This window comes from Anabrus simplex, chromosome 7, assembly GCF_040414725.1.
Source record: "Anabrus simplex isolate iqAnaSimp1 chromosome 7, ASM4041472v1, whole genome shotgun sequence".
In the NCBI taxonomy this organism is placed as follows: Eukaryota; Metazoa; Arthropoda; class Insecta; order Orthoptera; family Tettigoniidae; genus Anabrus; species Anabrus simplex.
Window position 1 is genome coordinate 10,398,655 of NC_090271.1, and position 25,523 is coordinate 10,424,177.

The 25,523-nt window shown below is 38.3% G+C and overlaps 1 protein-coding gene across 1 annotated transcript in view; it reads left to right on the plus strand.

Annotated features, from left to right (window-relative positions):
- The window catches only part of LOC136876857 (lysosomal dipeptide transporter MFSD1), an 88,290-nt gene that overhangs the window by 17,186 nt on the left and 45,581 nt on the right, over positions 1-25,523 (plus strand). Inside the window, exon 5 of the mRNA XM_067150613.2 lies at positions 8,783-8,993. Within this exon, the coding sequence (XP_067006714.2) occupies positions 8,783-8,993 (211 nt within the window). The remainder of the gene's footprint in view (positions 1-8,782; positions 8,994-25,523) is intronic.

Consider the following 25,523-nt stretch of genomic DNA (forward strand, 5'->3'; position numbering starts at 1 on the left):
AATTCCAGCACATCGGCGTCTATGAAAACAGTCAATAAAATAGTTTGACATAAGAACAATAACATTATTATTACTTAATCTAAAATCTGCTGCGAACCATGTGGCCTTGCCGCAGTGGGGAGACTTGCGCGTCCCGATGAACAGATAGCCGAGCTGCAGATGCAACCATATCGGATGGGTATCTGTGGAGAGACCAGACTAACAAATGGTTCATTGTAAAGGGGGCAGCACCCTTTCGGAAGTTGCAAGGGCGGCAGTCTAGATGACTGACTGATATGGCCTTGTAATAATACCGTATTTCACGGCATAATCGTCGCCACCGCGTAATCGTCGCATCCTTTATTTTCAATACAAAAATCGGACTTTAAACCTTTAATTACATAATCGTCGCACGTCCAAATTTTGTTCATTAATCTGGTTAAAAGGTAAATGGAACTGCAACGTAAGTTGCACATAAATGCGCAATTTAAATACGTGTATGGTTTATGGGCAATTTGGCAACACAGTCACGTTTGCGACATGTTGCACAACGTATAAATAAATAATACCGGTATATGTACGACGCATGGCTTACCGGTAGACTATCGGCAGTTTGACAACGTGGTCGCGAGACAATGTACTATTTATTCACCACCTACATATTATGAGTTCCCATTTGAAATACGTAAGGCTGTAAGTTATCGCTTATCGGCAACGTCGCCAGGAAATACCGGCTAGGTAGGTTGAATGGACCTCGAACCAGCCCTCAGATACAGGTAAAATTCCCTGACCCGGCCGTGAATTGAACCCGAGGCCTCCGTGTAAGAGGCAAGCACGCTACCCCTACACCATGGGGCCGGCTCCTGTGTTATTGCGCACAAAGTGAAATCCAAGACGATAACGCAGATTTCCACGGAATTATTCAGCCGAATTATTTACGATGTCTCAGTTGTCATCGCTAGACTCTTATCTTACTACTACGTCATAAGTGTCCGGGCATGGGATGAAAACTTTTATCCAAGCAGTCAAGATAATTATCCAATGCTATTAAAGTTTTATTTTATAAACTCGTCAGTAATGTAATGTAAAATCATCAATAACTGGGAAGAAATATTAAGCTAATTACCGTATGTTTAAAAGAAATTGAAAAAAATGAATGTTTGTTACTGACGTCTCGGAATACAGTCAACTATACAGTAGATTTACACCGCGCTAGCTAGAGCTCCGGTTTGCGAGCTTTGCGCAAGCGCAGTAGTGTGTCGCAACCGAGCTAAACTGATAAATTGTTGCATGCTTCCTTGCTGCCTAACAGTATTGGCTGCTCTGGAATGGACAGATCACAGATGCATTTATTTGTTTCAGATTTACGTGATTACTGTAGACATGTGTGCGTGAGAATTTAAGTTTTTAATTTGTGTTTTGGGTGTTTGCAGAAATAATTTGTTTTAATAGTGAACAATTACGGAAAGTCATTTATATCGCAAAACATTAACGTGTGAAGCATTTATAAGCGATTATGGGTAAATATAGAAACTATTCTGCGGGCTTCAAGCTAAGCGTAATTGCCTTCGCTGAACAGCACGGGAACAGAGCTGCAGAAAGAAAATTTTCTGTGAGTGAAAAGTTGGTGCGTGACTGGCGGAAAGTAAAAAAACAAGCTAAAAAGCACAAACCCTTCTAGACGCGCGTTTAGAGGTCCTAAAACAGGGAAGTTTCCTATAATTGACGAAGAAGTGTTTAGGTACGTCAGTGAAATACGTAACAATGGTTGCAGTGTATCATATGAAATGTTACAAATTAAGGGACGGGGGTAGCGCGCAAACACAACATACCGGTAACTCAGTTTAAGGCGACTCGTGGGTGGATTAAGGGGTTCATGCGACAACACAATCTGTCAGTGCGAAGGAGAACAACACTAAGCCAAAAGTTGCCTGCTGATTACACGGACAAGATTGTAAATTTCCACCGATTTGTCATACGTTTGCGCAAGGAAACTTCGTACTTGCTTTCTCAAATCGGTAATGCCGATCGGACTCCAATCTTTTTTGATATGCCTCGCAACAGCACTATTGCGCTAAAAGGATCACGGAGTGTATTAATGAAAACCAGCGGTAGTGAGAAGTTGCGATGCACGGCAATGCTAGCCATTACAGCTGACGGGAGAAAGTTGCCGCCTTACATCATTTTCAAGAGGAAAACGATGCCTAAGAATATACAGTTTCCCCGTGGAATTCATGTACGAGTGCAACCAAAGGGTTGGATGGACGTAGAACTCATGCTGGACTGGGTTAAAACTATGTGGAATAGAAGACCTGGTGCACTACTAAAACAACCAGCTCTGCTTGTTTTAGATAGTTTCCGAGGTCACCTCGTGAACGAAGTGAAGCAAATTCTCACTACAAATAAGACACGACAGATAGTCATTCCTGGTGGCCTAACATCTGCTTTGCAGCCACTAGACGTATGTGTTAATAAACCCTTTAAAGACCACTTACGTCGATTTTACGAGTGGATGATGAGCGGCGATCAGCAATTGACGCCCGCCGGAAATATCAGGCGTCCACCCTTGGACTTGTTATGCTCGTGGGTGAAGAAGAGTTGGGATCTTATACCACCTGAACTAGTCTCCAAGAGCTTCAAAAGGACTGGGATTTCGAATGCACTAGACGGTTCTGAAGATGATGCAGTGTGGCAGGGAGACGAAGAATCTGATACTGGTATTAACAGAGGCGAGGATGGCGCATCAGATAGCGAAACCTGCGATAGCGACACCGAAGATTTCGAATAAATTGCGTACCGGTAAGTCCGCATTTCACAACAAAGCGATAATTTTTTGCAAGTGTAATATTTTAACTTTAATACTCAAATTAATGACAAATTAACTTAATACGTTCATTTTTATTTTCAGGTTGGAAAAACGTTCGCCGAATTGTTGCGAAAAATTATGAATTTTGTTTTAGACTATTTTAATTATTTTGATGTATAAACGCGAGTATTACGTGCATCTTAAATTTGTATCAAATACAATTTAGTTATAAATACATTTTTTGAGTAATACAAATACTGGTATTAAATATTCATCGTATAATGGTCGCACCCTACAATTTTTTTCGAAAATTTTGGTATAAAAAGTGCGACGATTATGCCATGAAATACGGTACTCAACATGGCTTAGCTGTGTTGATACTGCTACAGCAACGGCATACTACAGCCGTAACTAACTCCCGAGGACATGCAGCTCTCTCTATGAATGATGTACTGATGATGACTTCCTCCCGGGTAAAATATTTCAGAGGTAAAATAGTCCCCTGTACGGATCTCCAGGTGGGGACTCTACGAGAGGGGGCAATCATCAGGAAGATGGATACTAAATTATGGAAGGATATTGATCCTAAATGGGATCAGTATAAAATAAAACGAAGAAGAAAAGCTGTAGCCTTCTTCAGACTTAACACTGGCCACGACTGTCTTGCAGCTCATCTGAAACGTATCAACATCCTGAGATCCGAAAAATGCACACTTTGCCATGACTCTGGAAGCAAAATGGATAAGGAACACCTGCTACATTGCAGAAAACTTAATGTGACAGCCAGAACTTCAGGAAATCTCACTCAACTATACTGGAATGCTAGAAAGCTGCTGGATTGGAATCTGGGATAGCCATAAGATACAACAACACGTTATGCTTAAATTACCATAAATTATTGAATGTGACCCCACGTGATCTTTTATCTGGAAGAAAAATGACCTGAAAACGTATTAACTAAACAGGTGCATAAAATTTAAAAGGAAAGTTTATTCATAGTCTATTATTTACATCTGTCATAAAATTGTGCTGCATTTAATTTACTGTTATGAGGAAACAAGAAGAAGATTGTTTCTACCCACATACAGTAGCATTGTTTATCACTGGCTTAGTGTATAGCCTATGGCCCCCTCTTCCAGTGTATGCAATACTTCTTCCCAGGTGAGGCCACTGGAGAGGGAAACTATGCTTGAATTTTTGAACAAGCTGTAGCTCTTAATGTTAATAATAAAAATCTATGCAGGCTGTACTCATGCATTTTTGTAATATAACTTTTATAATAATCTACTTTGTAATATAAAAATAACAGAAAACATGAAATGCTACTGCATACCTGCCAACTTTCCAAATTACCTATCGGTAAAATTCCCTTACGTCAAAATACACAGGAACCCAATGCACTAGGATGTGGTAAAATGACAAAATTTATGTATTTTCTTCAGTTCAGATAATTAAGGAGTTCAACAGCATTAATATAAAACACTACATGCATTGTACATTATAAGGAACAAAATATTTCACCTCAGTTAAACTAACACAACTATCTTTAAAAGGCATCAATGAAATCTACTTACACAATGTAATTTGTTTATGCACACGACTAATTAAAACTTTGAAGTAAAGAGTATGTTGCTGCACATAATAATGCACCCAAGTTATTTATGCCACCACACGCACATCTTCATTCTGATTTAACAGCTAAAGTTGTGGCTTGCTTTGCTTTCTTCAGAAAGTTAATAGAATAGGTGTTTGTATAACATACTTCAGAACTTCTGGTCTTCAAAATGGAAATGGCTGCCAGAGTTCCATTGGACATCTATCTGAACAACTGTGTCCTGTTCTTCGTAATCAAGCTAAAAGTTCGTTCACACTCTGCATCGTTATGTGATATGGTAAGAACAGACAGCATGAGTCTAGAGATCCTGTCATATTTATAATGTCCATCAGCTCCACGGATATTCAACAACTGTGCCTATTTTGAATCATTTGTACCTTGGTTACTTACAATATTACATAAGTAGTCAATCTGAAGAGCCGCGAACTGGCTGTGGAGTTCATTCACAGCATCATCTCTTGTTTCATTTTCTTTTTTACACAAAAAACAGGAAACTTCTCCAAAAAGAAATTAACAGAAGAAAACTGTGCTTCTTCAATAGCATAAAGTTTAGCAACCTGTGCATGTTTTAGCACATCGTTCTTAAAACAGAACTTGTTAACCACGTAGTCACAGGCTGCATAGAAGTTTCTGACTGATGAGAAAAACAGATTTGTCTTCATCTTGTAGCATCTTAACCAAGTTTGAGGTTTGAATGCCAATTACCAGTTCATCATCCTTCGAATTCTGGATTGAGTGATACTGGACATCAAGCAACCGTTTAACTGCACTTGGGTTGACAAACTCTGTGAGCGTCTGTTTCAATAGATCCATCATTAATTCAAACAGTACATGGGTGTGTGGGGAAGCACTCTAAAGGACAGCATTCATCTGCCCTGTTTAGGTTAGAGAAAAGAAACGTAAACAGCTTTTCTTCACGAGATGTAGTGGGATTGATATAGATGATATAGATGTTGATTCCCATAGGGAATCTGAAATATTTGTCCCGAATGAGTAAATTTATAATACCAATATAAAAGGTCCGTTATTGGACATTATAAATTTTCCAGCTAACTCATTCTTGGTTGCCAGCGTTTCGCCCTCATGTGCTAGGGTGGGCTCATCAGTTGGTACCTAGCACACCTACCAATACGCTGGCTAGTGCATACCGTGGAGGCCACTGCGTAGGCTAACTGGAGCCACCGGCAATGCCAATGCACTAAGAGACTTTGTCTCATTATCAAAAATTGATGCCTGCTTGGCCATCAGATGATATAGATGTTGATTCCCATAGGGAATCTGAAAAATATTTGTCCCGAATGAGTAAATTTATAATACCAATATAAAAGGTCCGTTATTGGACATTATAAATTTTCCAGCTAACTCATTCTTGGTTGCCAGCGTTTCGCCCTCATGTGCTAGGGTGGGCTCATCAGTTGGTACCTAGCACACCTACCAATACGCTGGCTAGTGCATACCCTGGAGGCCACTGCGTAGGATAACTGGAGCCACCGGCAGTACCAATGCACTAAGAGACTTTGTCTCATTATCAAAAATTGATGCCTGCTTGGCCATCAGATGATATAGATGTTGATTCCCATAGGGAATCTGAAATATTTGTCCCGAATGAGTAAATTTATAATACCAATATAAAAGGTCCGTTATTGGACATTATAAATTTTCCAGCTCTCTTAGTGCATTGGCACTGCCGGTGGCTCCAGTTAGCCTACGCAGTGGCCTCCACGGTATGCACAAGCCAGCGTATTGGTAGGTGTGCTAGGTACCAACTGATGAGCCCACCCTAGCACATGAGGGCAAAACGCTGGCAACCAAGAATGAGTTAGCTGGAAAATTTATAATGTCCAATAACGGACCTTTTATATTGGTATTGTAGTGGGATTCACGTTTTTGAGAACAGGTAAGTCACATTTGAAAGTACATGCCATTCTTTTGGCAGAAGATGAAGAGGAGGGAGAATCACATATTCTCTTCATTTGTTTGTCATCAGATCTACTGTGTCCTTTGGGAATAATAAAAAAGATAAATTGGCAGAAATCCTTAAAAAATGAAAGAAGTGGATCCCACTGATCTAACAATCTGTCTAAACACCTGGCACCTGTGCACACATGCTTCAACAACTTTCTTTTCCATGCATACTTCAAAATTTCTGAAGACGTTCTTTTCTTTTGGCACTCTTCTCCAAGTAATAGAAAATATCAAGAAGAATCTCATCAGTTCTAACGGGTAAAGTTGCAGCAGCTAAGTTCATTAGATGGCAGCTGCAACCAATACCAAAAATATCCTGATGAGCTTCTTTCAAAACTGCTTGAACTCCATTTTTCTGTTCAATCATACTAGGAGCATTGTCAGAACAGAATGCCAGACAGTTGTTAATTTGCACTTTATTTAATAGCAGCTTTCCTATGTTGTGCCCTGTTGAGCTGGTACCGATAAAACAGCATCATAAAAAGTAACCACTATCGGATACAATTTGGAATCTGTATCATTACTACCATCTGACGACAAAGAAAATGGAGTATTCTGTAAACAAGTAACAATGTTGCAGTATGCGCCATTTCGTTTAGGACATGCGCTGTTTTTGTGCGACCACAACCCAATTTTTTTGTGATTCGTGACGTAGCTCCTGCACGTTCATTTGCACTCAATGGAAGGTTGTGTTCCACTAAAAAAGAAGTAAACAAGCACTCGGCCTTTATTACATCGTAAACATTATCTCCAGCTTTGGTAAAAGAGTTTGGTAATTTTCTGATTTTCTTCCTTAGATTTCAAATTACCGAGATGTTAAACACACTTTTTGGCCACAAGAGCACACAATACAAAATGCAGATTTCAGTGTACATGGCAAACTCAAAGAATAGGTTTCCCTAAATAGCTGATGATAATGTTTTTTCGTACATTTACTCTTGATTACCGATAAACAACGATCATAAGACAAAATAAGCAACAAACACAATTCACGTTACTCCATAACTGCATAATCAGTTTCGCAATACATGCCAATAAATATGAAGCAAATTAAACGATGAGCCTAATTCACATGTTGTTTTTTTTTTTTTTTTTTTCATAACTGCAACATAACCTGTGCTTTGTAATTCTTGGTCAAGAACAAAAGAACAATTTTTATACAGGACGGTATGTGTTATTATTGGATGAATCAATGCAAAGAACAAGCGTACGGTTATCCAAGATACATGCAGTTAATCTCATAATGGAACCGTATTGAAGATGATATATTAAAATTATAAAATTCTTTTATTTACAACCACCTGTTAATAGGTGCAGGAGCTACGTCACGAATCACAAAAAAGTAGGGATATGGTCGCACAAAAACAACGCATGTCCTAAACGAAATGGCGCATACTGCAACATTAATAGGTGGTTGTAAATAAAAGAATTTTATAATTTTAATATAAAGTTGTCCGAGAGTCGGTCTCTTTCATCACAAGCAAATTGATATCGATTGACTGGGATTCCCAGTCGAAGACTGTAACGATCGGATGAATATAAATCAGAGCGATGTATCGAATATTCGCTGGTCACACAGCGTGTATCGGCAGCATGCGGAAGCTTGTTCTGGTGCAAATTTTAAAGAGGATCTTGGTATGTAAAATCATAAAACGCACTCTTTCCATAAATTTTATGGACAAACTGTAAAAGTTGCAGGTTTCCTACTGTAAAGGTGTGCGGTACCGTATGGTAACAGAAAATTTATTTTCCTCCCAGATCAAGTTAATGGGAAGTTGCAGGATTCATTGGTATTTCTGACATTTCTTTAATCTACACATGGGTGAGTTAGCCTTGTGGTTAGGGGCGCACAGCCATGAGGTTGCTTCCGGGAGATACTGGGTTCGTACCCCACTGTCGGCAGCCCTGAAGATGATTTTCTGTCATTTCCCATTTTTGCACCATGCTGTACCTTAATTAAGGCCACGGCCGCTTTCTTCTCGTAGGCCTTTCCTTTCCCACCATCGCCATAAGACCTATCTGTGTTGATAAATTTAATCTACAGTATTACAATCACATTTCATGCATTAAAAAGTTTTATACACCTTGTTCAGTCAGTAATGTTACTTATCTGAAACGAACAGTCATGGTTGCTTCATATAAAGACCACACCATTTCAGAGCATGTTTGATTAGGCTATATGTCACATGCAACACACACGCTCACTGTTTTGTCTTTCATTCGATGTGTAATGAAAAATTATGGTGTCCTTTTTGATAATGAGGATAAAATCTATAGTAGTACTCGTTGATACCATGTGGTACCACATGTCTTTCCTGAGTTAAGGTGCTGTGCGAAGAGATATCTTTTCTACAATATGACTAACGTAGTCTGTCCTTCACTTTTTACCAATCTCTAATGATATATTTTTGTTTCAGCTTCTGCCACATGTGTAATGTCTTTGGTGTGTGCGTTAATATTAGCCTACATGGACAAACGAGCTGAGCGTATCCTTAAAAGGAAACCAGCGCAGGATGGAGAAGTTGTTCATATAACTGATGTTAAAGATTTCCCAGCAATATTCTGGATGATTTCTATTGTTTGTGTTGCTTATTATGTAGCCATCTTCCCCTTCATTGCGTTAGGAAAGTGAGTACATTTTATTGAACTTTTAATTATATGCTAGATTTTAGTTTGTCATGTGATAGCTTTTACACTTCAGTGGTCATGGTAAGGACTGTTCTCCTTTACTTATTTCTGTGAGCAATAGAGCACTAGAAACGCTGATAAACTGTAAATCGGGATCAAGTTTTAATACGAAGTAATTGAAAGAGACTGAAAAACAGTTGAGGAGCTGCAATACCCCTCTGTATTTCTTGAAATTTTCTTAAACACGTATACTGGGGAGCACAGCTTATGTCTGTCAAGGAAATAACCAGCCAGGTGGGGAGAACAACTTCAGCCGTACGCTGCTGTTTTTTTTTTTTTTTTTCCTTGACTCTGAGTCTAGCCGGAGTTATGAAATTCAGTCCTCATTATCTGCATGCCCGTGTCAAGTGGTATTTTTAGTAAGTACTTCCGCTTGATAGAAACACCAAAATTCACTTCTGTGCAAAAGCACACTATGTGTTCGCCTCATACTTGAAGTAATCAGTTGTGTTCTTTCTATGTGCTTACTCGTATGCTTTAGTGTTTTACTAGTCTGGGAACTACATAGTATATCAGTGTGAAAAGGAGTAATTATGGGCAAAAAGTGAATTTGAATTTATAGATACTTTGCACTTCTGTTGTTTCGTGGGAGTACTTTTCAGTCATAATAATGTCTTCTAAACGACATCGAGTTGAATTATGTGATTAGAGCATGTGCTCGCTTGTACATGAAATATTGGAGTTTAGCGACAAGGATGATGACTTCATTGACTTCCATTCAGGTGGTGAAGATAATTCATTCTCTGGAGGAGGAGGCACAAGTGGTACAGGACGGCATTCTGATGTTATCACAGTGAATCGAATGGTCATCTTGGGTAACGACAGTGACTCAAACGGCAGTGATATGTCAGGTCCTATTAGATGGGTAGAAGATGGATAGAAAAGGAGTAGATTTCCAGTAAAATTCATTCCTGGAGTAAAAGGACAATTCTTGGATGTAAAGACTCCAGAGGATATTTAAGAACTGTTCATGGACGATACTATCTGTCAGTATATTGCTGAGCAAATTAATATTTATGCTTAACAGAAAATTCATGGAAAAACACTGAAGGGCAAAATGAAATGGAGGAGTAGGGAAAAAGACTGCATTCCTACAAATAAGGATGAAATAAAACTTTTATTTAGACTTTTGCTTCTTCAAGGTATTACCCACAAACCTACGATGGGGCATTATTTTCTCGTAACAAGTGAAACCGAGGTTTCGTATTAGTCTCCTCTCCATCCAAGCTTTGGGATAGCCTGTTACGGCATAGAAATTCGTGTCAATTTTTCTACTGCTTAAACTGTGTTCTCACAATTAATTGTGTTGTTTAATTCTGTGAGCGCATGTGAGCTCTGATTGTTTCTGCCGCCTCTCAGCAGAGTGGCAACATTCTGCTGGTTCCCCGCTTTGGTCTTGCTCCGGCCAATCAGCGCTTTGAGTCGGCCATTTTGGAAATAGCCTCGACCCCAGAGAGCTAGGAAAGCGAAGCCTTGCATTCGCTGTGGTCCCATCCTGGAGAGAAGACGTTTGTGTATCTGTTTCCAAGTTATGTACCGGAGTAGCGGTATGGACTTCGGATAATAGTATTAAGTGATGCAGGATTGTGCTCCACACCCTCAGAAGATTCTTCTTTTTCATCCTCGTAGTGTAAGATTTGTTGTTTTCCTGCAATTGTGATCTTTGTGTGGTAAGCTAAATATGGCCTGGCTGTGTTTAAAATATTTCTACTGCTGGAGCAACCAAACTGTAAGTCAACTTTCTTATTTACATTGCCATTTTCATCGGCGGTGAACTACTTCTGTGATTTCTTCGAAGAAACTCTTTAATCACCAAAATAAGTGATGTGCGCCGTAAAATTATGAGGACCATTCTTATGTAAATTTAAAGAATTTTTTCAAACAAAAACGGGTTGAAAATGTATTAGTTTGGTTTATTTATGCACCTAGTGTGTAATCTTTCTCGATATGGAATTTATGTTACCTGGCGAAATTGTAAAGAAAAGTAAGAAATGGGAAATTATTATTATTATTATTATTATTATTATTATTATTATTATTATTATTATTATTATTATTATTATTATTATTATTATTATTGCCCCAGGTAATGATGTTACTGCTGTTTTGAAATAATCTTAGGTTTAAAAGTGGGGTAATACATGGGAGTTCCAGTAAGGATTATTGGTGCGATGCCGGTTGTTCTAAATTTCTTTTGCTTTTATTTATATCGTTATTTTCTCTTTTGGTTTTTTCGTGTGTCTGGGGATAGTTTGTTGCTTACTTCCCTCTATTTTTCCTTCCATTGTTGGTCCTCTAACGGGATTGGTTCTCCCCTGGTTTAACAATTAATTATGGTTGCGTTGGTGATATGAATTGTTTTTTGATGGAGGTGATGGTGATGATTTTAATATAGGGAGACTGCCCTGTCGTAAGATTGTTCTGTTATTTTATGAAACCGTGTTGGGTGTGATTGTTTCTTTTGGCCCTCATTTACGCTCATTCCCTTTCCTTTCGGGTTTTATTGTGGTGGTTTTTCTTTTCCCTTTGAGTATTTAACTAAGCACTTGATATCCTGTTCTGGACCTCCCACTGTATTTTTGTTACCCTATAAAAGATGTAAAACTGGAAAGAGAGTATCCATCTCTCAAAGTATATCGGAGAAGTTGTGAACGTTGGTATATTCTATCTCTTACAAAGTGTCATTTTCCTAAATCGTGAATTATTTCCTCTGTTAAAGAAAAAGGATTTGGAGTTTGTTGCAAAGGTAAACTAAAGATACGATTGTACCATTTCTTTTCTTTTAAATCATTTCTTGCCGACCGGCGGTTTCTAATCTAATTTTGTTTATTTAAAGTGTTCTGTTCAACTTGATGGTACAATTTTATTTCCTTTTATTCATTTCTTGCCGACCGGTGGTTTTTAAAATAATTCTGTTAATTTACCTTTGGTGTTCAGCTTGAATTTAATTGAAGTTTTTCTGAGGATTTAGTGAGGTCAGGTTACGTTAATTTAATCTAATTTGATGTTATTTTAATGACCTCTTTATTCTTATTCTATTTCAAACTGATTTTATTTAGTTCAGGTACCTATATTTTGTCTTGGTAAAACAAACTGTGAGGATGACCTGTAATTTGATCTGTTAATTTCTCTTTCAGTTTTATGAATTATATTTTTCTTTAAAAAAAGGAAGATTTGTCTTGTTTTCTGCTCTATAATTGACACACTGACAGTTGGTAGCTTGATCCACCGGTTTGTTGTTGTTTCTACCACCTGGAGGTAACTTTACTCTGTTTATGTATTTTCCATTTGTTTCTGGGTGTGTAGTGAATTGTGACGCTTCCTGTTTTCTTTTGCACTGGACCTTTTCCTTGGGTGGTGCAGTTTTACTGCCGATCAGCTGGGGTGGTATGGGTTACCTCGCTGGTGGGGGCACAAGTTGCTGGTCACACCCATAAGTTATGAGATCATGATGGAAAAGAGGTTACGATGGCCAGATACCTCCCAAACTTTGTGAAAATGTTTCAAGAGGCTTACATCCCGGATGACTAGCTATCCATAGATGAAAGCCTTCTTCTAAGGAAAGGTCGCCTCCAAAGAAAAGGTCCCGGTTTGGAATGGGATCTTACAAAATTTGCAAAGCGAAAACGGTTTACATGTGAAATATGTTGCGGTACACTGGAAAATCAACAGAACTCAACAATGAAGTCCACACCATTGATGTATCACAGTCTTCCGAGCTGACGAGAATTGTGTGTACTCTGGCAGATAATCTACTGAAACAAGGATACCTGATAGGAATGGAAAACTATTATAGCAGCCCTGAATTATACGACCTGCTACATGACCTCGATACTGACACAGTGGGTACAGTAAGAACCAACCGGAAAAATCTCCCTAAGAAACTTATGAGTAAAAAGCTGAAAAAACTCATGGTTCTAAAATGGAAGGACAAGAGGCGTTTGCATGCTCGATAGTATCGACAATGCAGAAATGTGAACTGTCTCTATCAGAGGAAAGGACAAAACTAAATGGAAACCTGAAGTTCGCATCATCTACAATGATTCTATGGGGGGAGTTGATCTTTTTAATCAGTGCGCCATTATGTACTCTACAGTAAGGGAACAGATGACCAGAACATTTTCCAGCATCTTCTGGACCTTGTGGTATTCAATTCATTCATTATTTTCCGACAATATGGAGGAAAATTCAATCACCTGCACTTCAGAATTCACCTCATTGATAAAATCCTCGAACAGTACAAAGGATCAACACCCGCTGAAGCTACGCCTGTCCTTTCACTTAGACCACTTCCCGCTGCTCCCTCAGAAAGATTCAGCTGTAGGTATTTTCCTGATGTGAATCCACCATCGGGAAAAAGGCAGCACAGGTGAAGAGGTGCGTGGTGTGTCTGACGAAGAGAGGCATGAAACAATCTACAGGTGCAGCGACTGCGATGTCGTCACTCTCTGTGCAGCTCTATGTTTCCGTGCTTATTACCTGCAAGAAGTGTAAAAACAGTGCATGAGATGCAAACTGTGTGAATAGTGTAAATAATATAATTAGTGAAATCAGTTCTGATGTGTAAATTCATTGTGATAAAGAAGTAATTATTGTGAGAAGATGATTAGATCCAGGCTACAATTGTAAGTACTTACTCTCAACTTGTTACTAAGATTGCAAACCTCAGCATGAAATGTATTTTTCTCAGCTGCAGTTTTTATTTCAGAATTTGTAGATTAGTTTATGGTAATGTATTTCCATTATACATTTTTTGTAATTTTCCTGAAATTAATATGAAAATAAAGATATTCATCATCATCATCAATGTCCCGCTCCAGTCGCCCGGGTGTGGTTAAAGATATTCCAAGAAGAAATTTATATTTGTAATATTCAGAAGCTAGTAAGAGACTTAGGTCGTTTTTTATTCCAAAACTAAAACACCCGCAAATATTAACAAATAGGCGAAAAATCAATTCTATACATCAGGATTAGAATATATGTAACTTAGCATTTTATTATCAAGTATTTCAAAATTTGGAGGGTTTCTTGAATTTGATAATTTTTCGAGTTACGAAAATTCGTCCCCACCAGAACAGAGGGAGTGCTTGGACTCCTCATCTGTGTGGCATAAGATAATGTTTTCTAGAACTTTCAGAAGAGCAACCAACTAAACGCACGTCTGCATCTATGTCTTATCATGATGTATATAATTTGTCATCTCAGTATTCAAAGCTGGTTATAATAAATTGTGATATTATTTATACATAAATGATTTAAGGAAATTAATGCTTTTGTTTTAGGCATCTGTAACTTACCCTACACTTATTTCAGATAATATTTCTTTGAACAAACCTTAATGACTGCTGTGATAAAGTACTGTATATGATTCCATGTGGGATGAATATTTACTCTTCAACCCATCTCTGTATTATTATTATTATTATTATTATTATTATTATTATTATTATTATTATTATTATTATTATTATTATTATTATTATTATTATTATTATTATTATGCGTGAGTGGTCCCTTTCGGAACACACGAAGCTTTATTTATGATTTTGTTTGCGGAGGATCCAGGATGCTTTCATCTGTTGACTAAAGATCCTCTTCCTTTTTTCCGTCCACTTGATACCTGCTCTTTTTGGTACTTTATTCTCTGGAGTAACTTCCCACTTGTTTTCTTTCTATATATATTTCAATTCAAAATTTCTTCAGGTTGAATTTGTGCATTCTTCATGTCCTCTTTTGTTTGTTGTATCCAAGGAAAATTCTTCAGTTTATCAACTCTTTCAAGAACTTGGTGGGTTAGTCTGGTTTCTGGAAGCCTCTTAACATGTCCATAAAATTTTAGCCTTCTTTTCCTGAGGTCTGCCGCAATATTACATAATTTTTCTGTGGATTTCCGGGTTTGGAGGCGGTACCCTTCTTCTTGGTCCTAAAATTTTCCTCATGATTTTTTGCTCTTCTTTTAGGATATTTTCCAGCTCGCCCTTTCTATGAAGCGTTTCCCCTGCACATAAAGCCTCGGGTTTGATTACAGTATTATAATGTTTAATCTTGACGTGGATAGACATACATTTTTTGTTGTAGATTTCTCTTGTTCTCCCATATGCTCTTCTGAGTTTTTGGACACAGTTGTTTTGGGCTATTTTCTCTTGTCCAGTTGGTTTGAGGATTTCGCTCAGGTATTTGAAGTGAGGGACTCTGTTGATTTGTCTGTATTTTGTATTGAGTCTATGGATGTCTAGTTTTGAACAGAAAAATTCAGTATTCTGGAAGGAGATATGAAGTCAGACCTTTATGGCACATTCTTGGAGAATTTCAACTTGCTTAATTGCTGTGACTTCATCGCTGGACAAAAGGCTTGTTTTTCTGTGTCCCAATGTGTACTGGGTTTGTGCTTTCAGTTTTGTAGTCTAGTCCCTGTTCTTTCAGGATGCTGAACAGAGATTGACGATCAATTGAATCATAAGCCTTCTTGAAATCTACGAAGGTACAGATGATTGGAAGGTTTCTGAGGTCCCTGAATTTTAGAGCAGTTTTGAGGTTGAAGATCTGTTCAGTGCACGATCTATAAGGGCGGAACCCAGCTTGATATTCACCAATCTTATACTCCAGTTGTCCTTGTATTCTTTTCAACAGGCATGCAGAGAAAATTTTGTAGCCGACTTAGAGGGAGATTCCCCTATAGCTGTTGACATCAGTTTTGTCTCCTTTTTTGTGAAGTGGGTGAATCAAGGTACATTTCCAGTCTTTGGGGAGTTTTTAGTTTTTCCAGATTTTCTGTATGATTTCTGTAAGTTCTTTGAGTGAATTTGGAACAAGATTCTTAAGGAATTCTGCAACAATCCCATCTCTTCCTGAGGTTCTGTTGTTCTTTAGGCATTTAATGTGGTTCTGAATTTCTTCCTGGTTTGGTGGAGGTGATTCTGGGTAGTGAAACTGGATGCTTCAAGAAATCTTTAAGTGGGTTCGGGGCAGTTAAGAAGTTCTGAGAAGTACCGTGCAAGTTCTTGGCATTTTTTTTTATTAGTAAGCGCCAATTTTCCGTCTTGTTTCCTGAAACATAAGTTCTGTGGAATGTATCCTCAGATTTTTTTCTGTGAATGTTCTGTAGAAATCCCTTGTTTTGTGGTTTCTAAAGCTTTCTTCAGTTGAGTCCAGTTGTACTTTCAGGTGCTTTCTGTTTTCTTGCCTGATGGTTTTGGATACTTGTTTTCTGGTCTCATAAAATTCTCGTTGAATTTTCTGGGATTTTCTATTGTATTTCTGAAATGCAGATTTTCTTTTCTCTAGGGCTTCGTTGCATGTTGAGTTCCACCAGGGGTGTTTTGTATTCCTTTTTAAGGGTTCCATTTCTCGTGCCTTCGGTATGATTTTGGTGTGGAATTCTTCCCATGTTTTTACTGGTTGATTTTCCCATGCGTCTTTTAGATCCGTAACAGGAATCCTTTTTATGTCAAATTTCTGTTGTTGGATTTTCTTTTTACCTCAACTCTTGTCGGAATGTGATCAGAGTCTATGTTTGCTCCTCTTCTCACTTGTACATCACTTGTACGTCTTTCTGTAGTGGATATGAGATAGCTACATGATCAATCTGAAATTCGCCAATGGATTCAGAGGCGGACCTTCAAGTTTTTTGTTTCTTCGGATGCTTCCTGAGTGATGTGGGCATGATTTTAAGGTTGCGCTGTTGACATAGTTCAGTGTGTCTTGAACTGTTTTTGTTGGTAAATTTGTGCGCCGGGTAGAGTCCGACAGTTTTCCTGTGTTCCTTTTCTCGGCCGATTTGTGCATTGAAATCGCCTAAGAGGATTTTGACGTCATCCTTTAGAATTTTTGACATTACCTTTTCAGGTTTGTTCCAAAATTTGTCCACGTTTTGGGGGTTCTTCTTGTTGTCTATATTTGTAGGGGCGTGTGCATTTATTAATGTATATTTTTTTATTGGCACACTGAATCCTCATTTATGCGATTGTTGATGGAATTAACTTCTTGAGATCGAGTTCAGTATAATTTTATGCACTACGAAGCTCATACCAAATAAAGGGGCCCTATTTAGAATCTTTTGGTCTGTTTTACTTTTGAATATACGGTCTTTCAAGATGGCGGAGAGCCCAGTCATAGTGTAAAGTGTGTGTCAAGGCAAACTCGTAAATCTGGAAGATAAACAGCAGCTAAGTGCCATTCGCGACCTAATCTCCATAGTTTTAATAATCATCATCCAAGACTGACAACGATCATGACGCTACGGGATGTAGTTCAAAAGGTATCGGGTATTGAAGATGCAATGCAGCATTTCCGCGCCCAACTCAAGGAGGCGACCAGCAGCGCCAACCGGGAGGAGAAACTACAGCGGCTGGAAGGGGAGTTCTGTGCGTTTCAAGAGAAAGTATCCGGTGAACTGAAAGACATAAAAAAACAATATTTTAAAAATAGAGGAAAAGCTGGATGAGCAAAGTGAACGGATGGACGAAGCGGAACAATATAGCCGCTGAAACAGTTTAATTTTGCATGGCGTCCCAGAAGCACCAGGTGAAAACGTGTACGATAAAGTATTATCAACTATTAAAGAAAAACTGGATATCGAGATTAATATGTCAGACATTGGCCATTGCCATCGCCTAGGTGTTCTGAAGCGAACAACGGCTGATGTAGTTGCCACGGGTAAATGCCCTTTGATTATTAAGTTCCTGCGGTACCAAGATCGTGACCGCATCTGGAGGGCTAAACGTCAGCTAAAAGGCACGCACCTTCTCCTGGCGGAATCGCTCACGGGAACCAGGAAAAACATCTTAAATCATGCAAGTGATCACTTTGGCTTAAATTGTGTCTGGAGCCAGGAAGGTCGCATTGTTGTGCTATGTGATAATGGACAAAAAGTGTGTTACTACAATGGTACAACTTGTTAGTTTAATGTAAAACACGAGTGAGCATTGATATGGGCTCATTTCTGAGATGCCATTAACGTGTAATGTTGTAGTTTTAATTAAATGTGCATGTATGTATGTGAGTGAATGTGATTGTACCCCTGGAAGTACTTGTGGAGAAAACAATGTGAGTAAGCAAGAAGTATTTTCTAGACAATGGCTAGTCACAATAGAAGTGTTATTTCTACCGATTGTAGTGCGCTTGATGTCAGTGACCCGCTCCCACCCCCTCCCCAGTCGCCCCTCTCACCCTACCCTTCAACAGCACCAGCGGGAAACATTCTCAGAGAAAGTCTTGCAAGCTATCGGCGAGCCCTACAGTGTTGTCATATTAACACGCAATCGTTGATGGCTCACATTGACGAAATACAATCCCTCTTGCATGATAGTAATACCTTGCACTGCATATGTGTAACTGAGACTTGGTTACAACCTTCACTAAACTCAGGCCTTGTTGACTTAAATAACATGACTTTACACCGTCTATACCGAAGAAAACGTATAGGGGGAGGGTGTGCTATTTACTGTCGAAAATGATCTCAAAAGCAAAATAGTGGCTACTTCGGACCAGACAATTCCCAGTCGACCAGAGTTTATGTTTGTAGAAGTTTCGGCTAACAATCGAAAAGTACTGATTGGAGTAGTTTATAAACCCCCAGACGTGAGACATATATCGGACCTTGAACTTTGCTTAGCCAAGTCAATTCCACTGTACGAAAATATAATTATACTGGAAGATTTTAATACAAATCTGCTGACTGCCACAAACGACTCATTACATTTACAAAATATGTTCTTTAGCTTAGACCTAAACATCCTACCTCTAAATGCTACTAATCATCTACATACAGTAAACCGGACGACTCATACTTTGATTGACTTGATCATTACTAATAATCCTCAGAAAGATTTAAATCATGGACAGCTTGCAGTGCCAGGTATTTCTACCCATGATAATATATATCTACTATTCATTAAAGATGCCAAATATGAAACTAAATATATAACACATAGGGATATAGAAAATCTGGACAAGGAAAGAATACGACACGAAGCATATTATATGCCGTGGAACAATATTTGACACATGGATGATATTGACGTAAAAATAAATAAATTATCTGATCTGGTGTTAGAACTCTATGACAGATTTGCTCCCAAGAAAGAGATCCGGGTAAGTCGACCACCTTCTCCGTGGTTGACTAGTGAGATTAAATCAGAAATGGCAAAGTGTGACTCATGGTACAGAAGGTTTAAACGAACAGGTAATGCTAATGACTTTGAAAATTACCACGTTCTCTGCAACAGGGTTAAACAATTAATCAGAAACAGTAAATATAAACACACGTCAAGTATCAAAACGCAAGAACTTGACAGAAATATGGAAACGATTACGAACGATGGGTATAGGTCGAAGGTTATAAAAGCAGGCACCGAATGTATCCCTTGATGACTTAAATTTACACTTCACTTTGGCAGAATCCACCGTAACAGCAAATAATAATAATATTAATAACTGTACAAGTACTGGTAATAATAATAATAATAATAATAATAATGTTTCTTCTATGCCAATTCAAGATACATTTGTGTTTAAAGAGGTTGGTATAAATGACGTAAAACGAGTTATGTATTCTCTCAGATCAAATGCTGCTGGACACGATGGCATACCTCTGTCTTTCTACAAATATATCATTGGCGCCATTCTGCCAACCGTAGCACACATTATTAACTACTGTTTAACCCAAGGAATTTTCCCTGCGGCGTGGAAGGATGCCCTCGACATCCCAATCCCGAAAAAGGATGGACTCAGTATTCCTTCAGATTACCGACCAGTTTCTATCCTACCACTCCTGTCCAAAGTGCTGGAACGCCTGGTACATGAGCAAATCCTTGCGTACTTACATAAATATGCTTTACTCGACTCTTACCAATCAGGTTTTAAGAAAATACATAGTACCATGACAGCTCTGCTGAAAGTGACAGATAACATTAGATATGCAATGGACAACAAATGAGTGACAATACTTACTCTTTGAGATTTCAGTAGCGAATTTGATACTGTCGATCCTAGGTTGCTTCTTCCCAAATTACAGTCCTTAAACTTTAGCCAGAAAGTGTTGGAATTTTTCTATTCTTACCTCACAAACCGCCGGCAGTGTGTGGTTGCAAATAATAATAAATCAATGTGGCGAACAAAAAATATTGGTGTCCCACAAGGGTCAGTCCTTGGCCCTCTCCTGTTCACTTTATGATATCACCAGATCAATTAAGCACTGCAAGTACCATCATTATGCTGATGATCTGCAAATTTATTACCACACTAGAACTAATAATATACAACAAGCAATCTTCTTTTCTTTTTCTACCGCTTTTTCCCACACCTGTGGGGTCGCGGGTGCGAACTGTGTCGCACATGTGGATTTGGCACTGTTTTACGGCCGGATGCCCTTCCTGACGCCAACCCTATATGAAGGGATGTAATCACTATTGCGTGTTTCTGTGGTGGTTATTAGTGTAGTGTGTTGTGTGAATATGAAGAGGAAAGTGTTGGGACAAACACAAACACCCAGTCCCCGGGCTAGAAGAATTAATCAGAGACGATTAAAATCCCCGACCCGGCCGGGAATCGAACCTGGGACCCTCTGAACCGAAGGCCAGTACGCTGACCGTTCAGCCAACGAGTCGGACATATACAACAAGCAATATGTAATGTTAATGTTGACCTTGAGCAAATTAATGGCTATGCAATTAAAAACAACCATAAATTAAACCCCCATAAAATGCAAGCCATTATCATTGGTACATCAAAGAATCTTCACATTTTAAAACAAAACTGCATTTCTCCCATAACTTTAAATAATACTCTTATACCTTATTGTGAATCTGTTTTTAACCTTGGAGTTATTATAACGGAAACTCTAAACTGGTCAGCGCAAGTTAAGAATATCTGTAAAAAAGTTTATTGTGGCTTGCACCCCTTAAAACGGTTCAGAAATGTATTCCCTCGATCACTAAAAATTCAACTTGTTCAGTCATTATCATTTCCCATTTTTGACTACTGTGATGTAATTTTTATGCATATAACAAATGAATTAAGCTTAAAACTACAACGCACTCAAAACGCTTGTCTTAGATATGCTATGGATTTACGGTATGACGCTCGAGTTTCTCCCTATTATAAACAATTATCTTGGTTACGACTAGACGACAGGCGTAAACTACATTCAAATACTCTTATGTACCAGGTACTTTCGGAAGACATCCCTGCTTATCTCTCCTGCAGTTTTCATCACCTTGACTCTTTACATCTCCATGATACTGTTTCGCTCCTAGAAATACCTGTCCACCGAACAACCACATACCATCGATCATTTACTATCACCGCTTCGGGATGGTGGAATGCTCTTCCCAAAGACATCAAGGATGCTGAATCAAAAAAATATTTAAAACCTCTTACCAGCAGTTCCTCGTTAAGTGCTTCCAGCAAGGTACCTGTATGAGTGGAACGAGTGATTGTGTGTGAAAATGATATGAGATTATTGTACATTAAAATAAGATATTGGGTTAATATGATAATTTAAATTAAATTAAAAACATCCGTACTGTATTTACGAAGTAGAAGTAGCCTAAACATAGCTAGTAGTAACTGAGTTTAACTTAGATGTAGTATTGCAAGGATACAATTAGCTGAATTTCATTTTAAAATGTTATTAAGCTTACTAGTATTTTTACATTTGTGTTTCTTTCGTTGTGTATTGAAATGAGTATTTTTTCAAATCTGTATTATGTAGGCAGTTCCTTTTTCTTTCTGTCATCTTTGCGTGTATATATTCATATTTTTTGTCTTAGAAATTAGTGTTATTTGTAGTCCTTAGTATTTCAGTGTCATTGTATTAACAAATAATATGTGTGTGGTTAAGTGTAAGAAAGGGGCAAGAGCCCTAACTTCGCCACAGAAAATAAAGGCTTTTATCTATCTATCTATAATCCAAGGTGGCATCATCAGTAAATCGAGTTTTCTGCAGGGCAAGGATAAGAATTTTTTGCCGATCAAGTTCTGCGACTAAATTTAGTAATTTCCCTGGTTGAATCAAAGTGTTGATATTGTGCCCCCGTTGCATTTTCGGATGTGTTCCAAAATGGCGCCTAGGAAAGGTATAGACCACTCGGACTCAAGAGAAAATACAAGAAAGTCTTGACATGTGAATACAATAGGAGGCCTTGATTAACTTGGAACAACTACCTTTCAAAGGCGGTGCAGAACAGAGCAATGTCAGGGGAATTGTTTAAAGAAAAAACAAGTAAAATAATAGAGATTATTGAAAAAATTGACTTGAAAAACTGAACTCAAGAAGAGAGGAAGCAAATAGCTGTTGCTTCGTCGAAGAAAGGAAATTGTAAAAATTATGGCAGAAGTTTTGAAGAATAACTATTATAATTTAAGAGAACACGGCAAAATACCTGCAGAAACACTGTGGAAAATATAGATACAGCGGGATATATGAGAATTTATTTAAATACGTACACTGATAGACCTGAGGCGCAAGATCAGCGATACATCGGAAATCATTAATTGGAAGTTGTAAAAGAAGAAAAGGATAAGAGAGAATTACTCCGTCAGAAGAAAAATCAAGGAAGGAATAATATTTTTAGAAAACAAATAATTTAAAATTGAAGATTTTCGTAAGACAAGACGGAAGATCTTACGCAGATTTAGAGAATTGGTTAACTAGAGCACAAGAGAAGACTAATAGAATAATTTAAAAAAAAATATTACTATAAGAAAAACTTAAAATGAACATTTACTTGTCAACATTATTTGATTATATTGGCAGTTATTCCGAGAAGATGACTTGCTAAGCATCCAGATGGACCATCCTGGAGGGAGATATCATCCGACCAGCTGAACCTAGCTAAGATGAGATGAGGAATCCAACCGAATCTCGAACCATGGCCAATGAACCAGCGATGTGACGAGCAGGAGGAGAGCAACTGACAACTGATATGATGTAGATGTTGATTCTCATAGGGAACCTAAAATATTTGTCCTGAATGAGTAAATTTATAATACCAATATAATGGTCCGTTATTGGACATTATAAATTTTCCAGCTAACTCATTCTTGGTTGCCTGCGTTTCGCCCTCGTGTGCTAAGTTAGGCTCGTCATTTGGGACTTAGCACTCCACCCAAGACGCAAGGCTAGTGCGTACTGTGGAGGCCACTGCAAAGGCTATTTGAAGCCACCAGCAGTGGCAATGCACTATGAGAGCTATGTCTCATTTCCAAAAAATAGATGCCTGCCTGGCCATCAAATGATGATATGATGAAAGATGAGCTAAGTGTTTGCCATAAGTATTATAATTCTTAATTTAGCTAGGCATATGCATTAGAATAGAGTATTCTAAGTGTGAAATATTTAAGAGTGCAAGTGAAACAGTGAAGTGAAGTGTGTTACATTTAAGCTGCTAATACTGTATTAACCCATTAACGCCTAGCATTACCATATGGTAACACATGTAACACATTATTAAAGCTGTTACTGTACTTCCAACAGTTGTGCTGGAGGATTGGTACCTCTGCTTATCGCTCTATAAGGGAACCGTGCTTACGACAATGTAGCGCCCATTGACGTGTTTGTTACAATAATAACATACAGACAGTTCAAAAATTGCTATCGCTGAATGTGCAGCAAAAATGGACATCCGCTTCGAGTAAGTGCATTTTTATAAGCTTATAATTATTACATGGATTATTTTTTGGTGTTATACTTATTTGTATAGTGTAATATACATTCTATGACCATAACGAATGATTTTACTCAAAACATGTGGAAGTTATGGCTTCCGAATTTCAAGTTTACCATATGGTAACGCTAGGCGTTTATACTCAGTAAAAGGTATGTTTTGCTTTATTGTTTTAGGAGCAGGTTTTCACTTGCTGAAGCACTGGACATCATTTACAATGATGATATTGACGGTGATGTGTTTATTGAACCACCAATACCAAATATAGACACAGATGAGGATTCTGGAAATGAGGATGAAGGTGGATTAGCTGACAACCTGATGTCTCGTCAATTACTGGCTAATGCTGAAATAAAGTTATCCAACGAAGAAAGAATAGGTGTGGACAAAACCGAGTACAGCCCATCGGTACAGCCACCCACACTAGCGGAAGCTTCACCTGAAATTATATCCACCCCAATATCTGAAAATGTTATCAAATGGGTCGCTGAGAGGGAAACATCCAACACGCGATGGGAGAAAGGAGCTGATTTTGACATTGAAAAACCTACTGCATTCCCCCTTCCAGATTATTCAGGATATGAACACTTGTCAGTAATTGAAATTTTTGAATTGTTTATAGACGAATTCATAGAACATTTAGTGGAGGAAACCAGACGCTATGCATTATTTTTGAATCATCAGGACCCAAAGATAACAGCAGAAGAAATACGCTGCTTCATTGCCATTCTATATGTTAGTGGCTACAACAACATGCCTTCTAAAAGGCACTTCTGGGATTCGAATGATGACTTGAAGAACCTGGCAGTTTCTCGGTCAATGAGAAGAGACCGATTTCTTCAAATCTGTAGGTTTCTGCACTTTGCAGACAACTCTAGAATTGACCCTAATGATAAGGCATGGAAAATAAGGCCTATAATGGAAAAGTTAAAGAAGAGATGTATTGATAATTTCATACCCAAGGAACATCTATCATTTGATGAATGTATGGTGAAATATTTTGGCCGCCATGGGTGCAAGCAATTCATTCGTGGTTAGCCCATTAGATTTGGATACAAGATCTGGAGCCTGAACACCAAGGACATATATTTAGTGAATTTTGAGTTGTACCAGGGTAAAGGACCAAAATCTAATGCTGACTATGACAAGTTATTTGGTAGGGCTGCAAGTCCCCTATTTGTTTTCCTTGAGGAAGTTCCAGATGAGAAAAGGGAACTAAGCTACACCTTCTTCATGGACAATTTATTTTCTAGTGCACGACTTTTCTCATTTCTCAAGTATTGTGGCTATTCTGCCATTGGTACTGTTCGAGAAAATTGAATTCCTAAAGGATGTCCTCTGGAAACAAGCAAATATTTTCCAAAAAAGATCGTGGGACTAATGAGACAGCATTAGAGAAGAATGATGGACTGTTTTATGTCTGGTGGATGGATAGCTCCCTGGTAACAATGATCTCTTCTTCATGTGGTGCACAAGAAGTCAGTCAAGTGAAGAGAGACTCACAGCAGCAGAAGTGAACTGTAATGATTTCAAGGCCAAGGCTGGTCGCCAAATACAACACCTTTATGGGAGGCACTGACCAGATGGATCAGAATGTTGCCTGCTATCGCACTGGGATATGAGGCAAAAAATGGTACTGGCCTTTGTTCACATGGATGCTAGATGTGGCTGTTCAAAACAGCTGGATTTTATACAATAAAGGGAGAAAACAAAAAATTGCTCAGCTGTATTTCAAAAGAGAAATAGCTACAATCTATCTCCAGCGATGCCAGAATGTACCAAAAGGAGCTGGAAGACCAGCAGT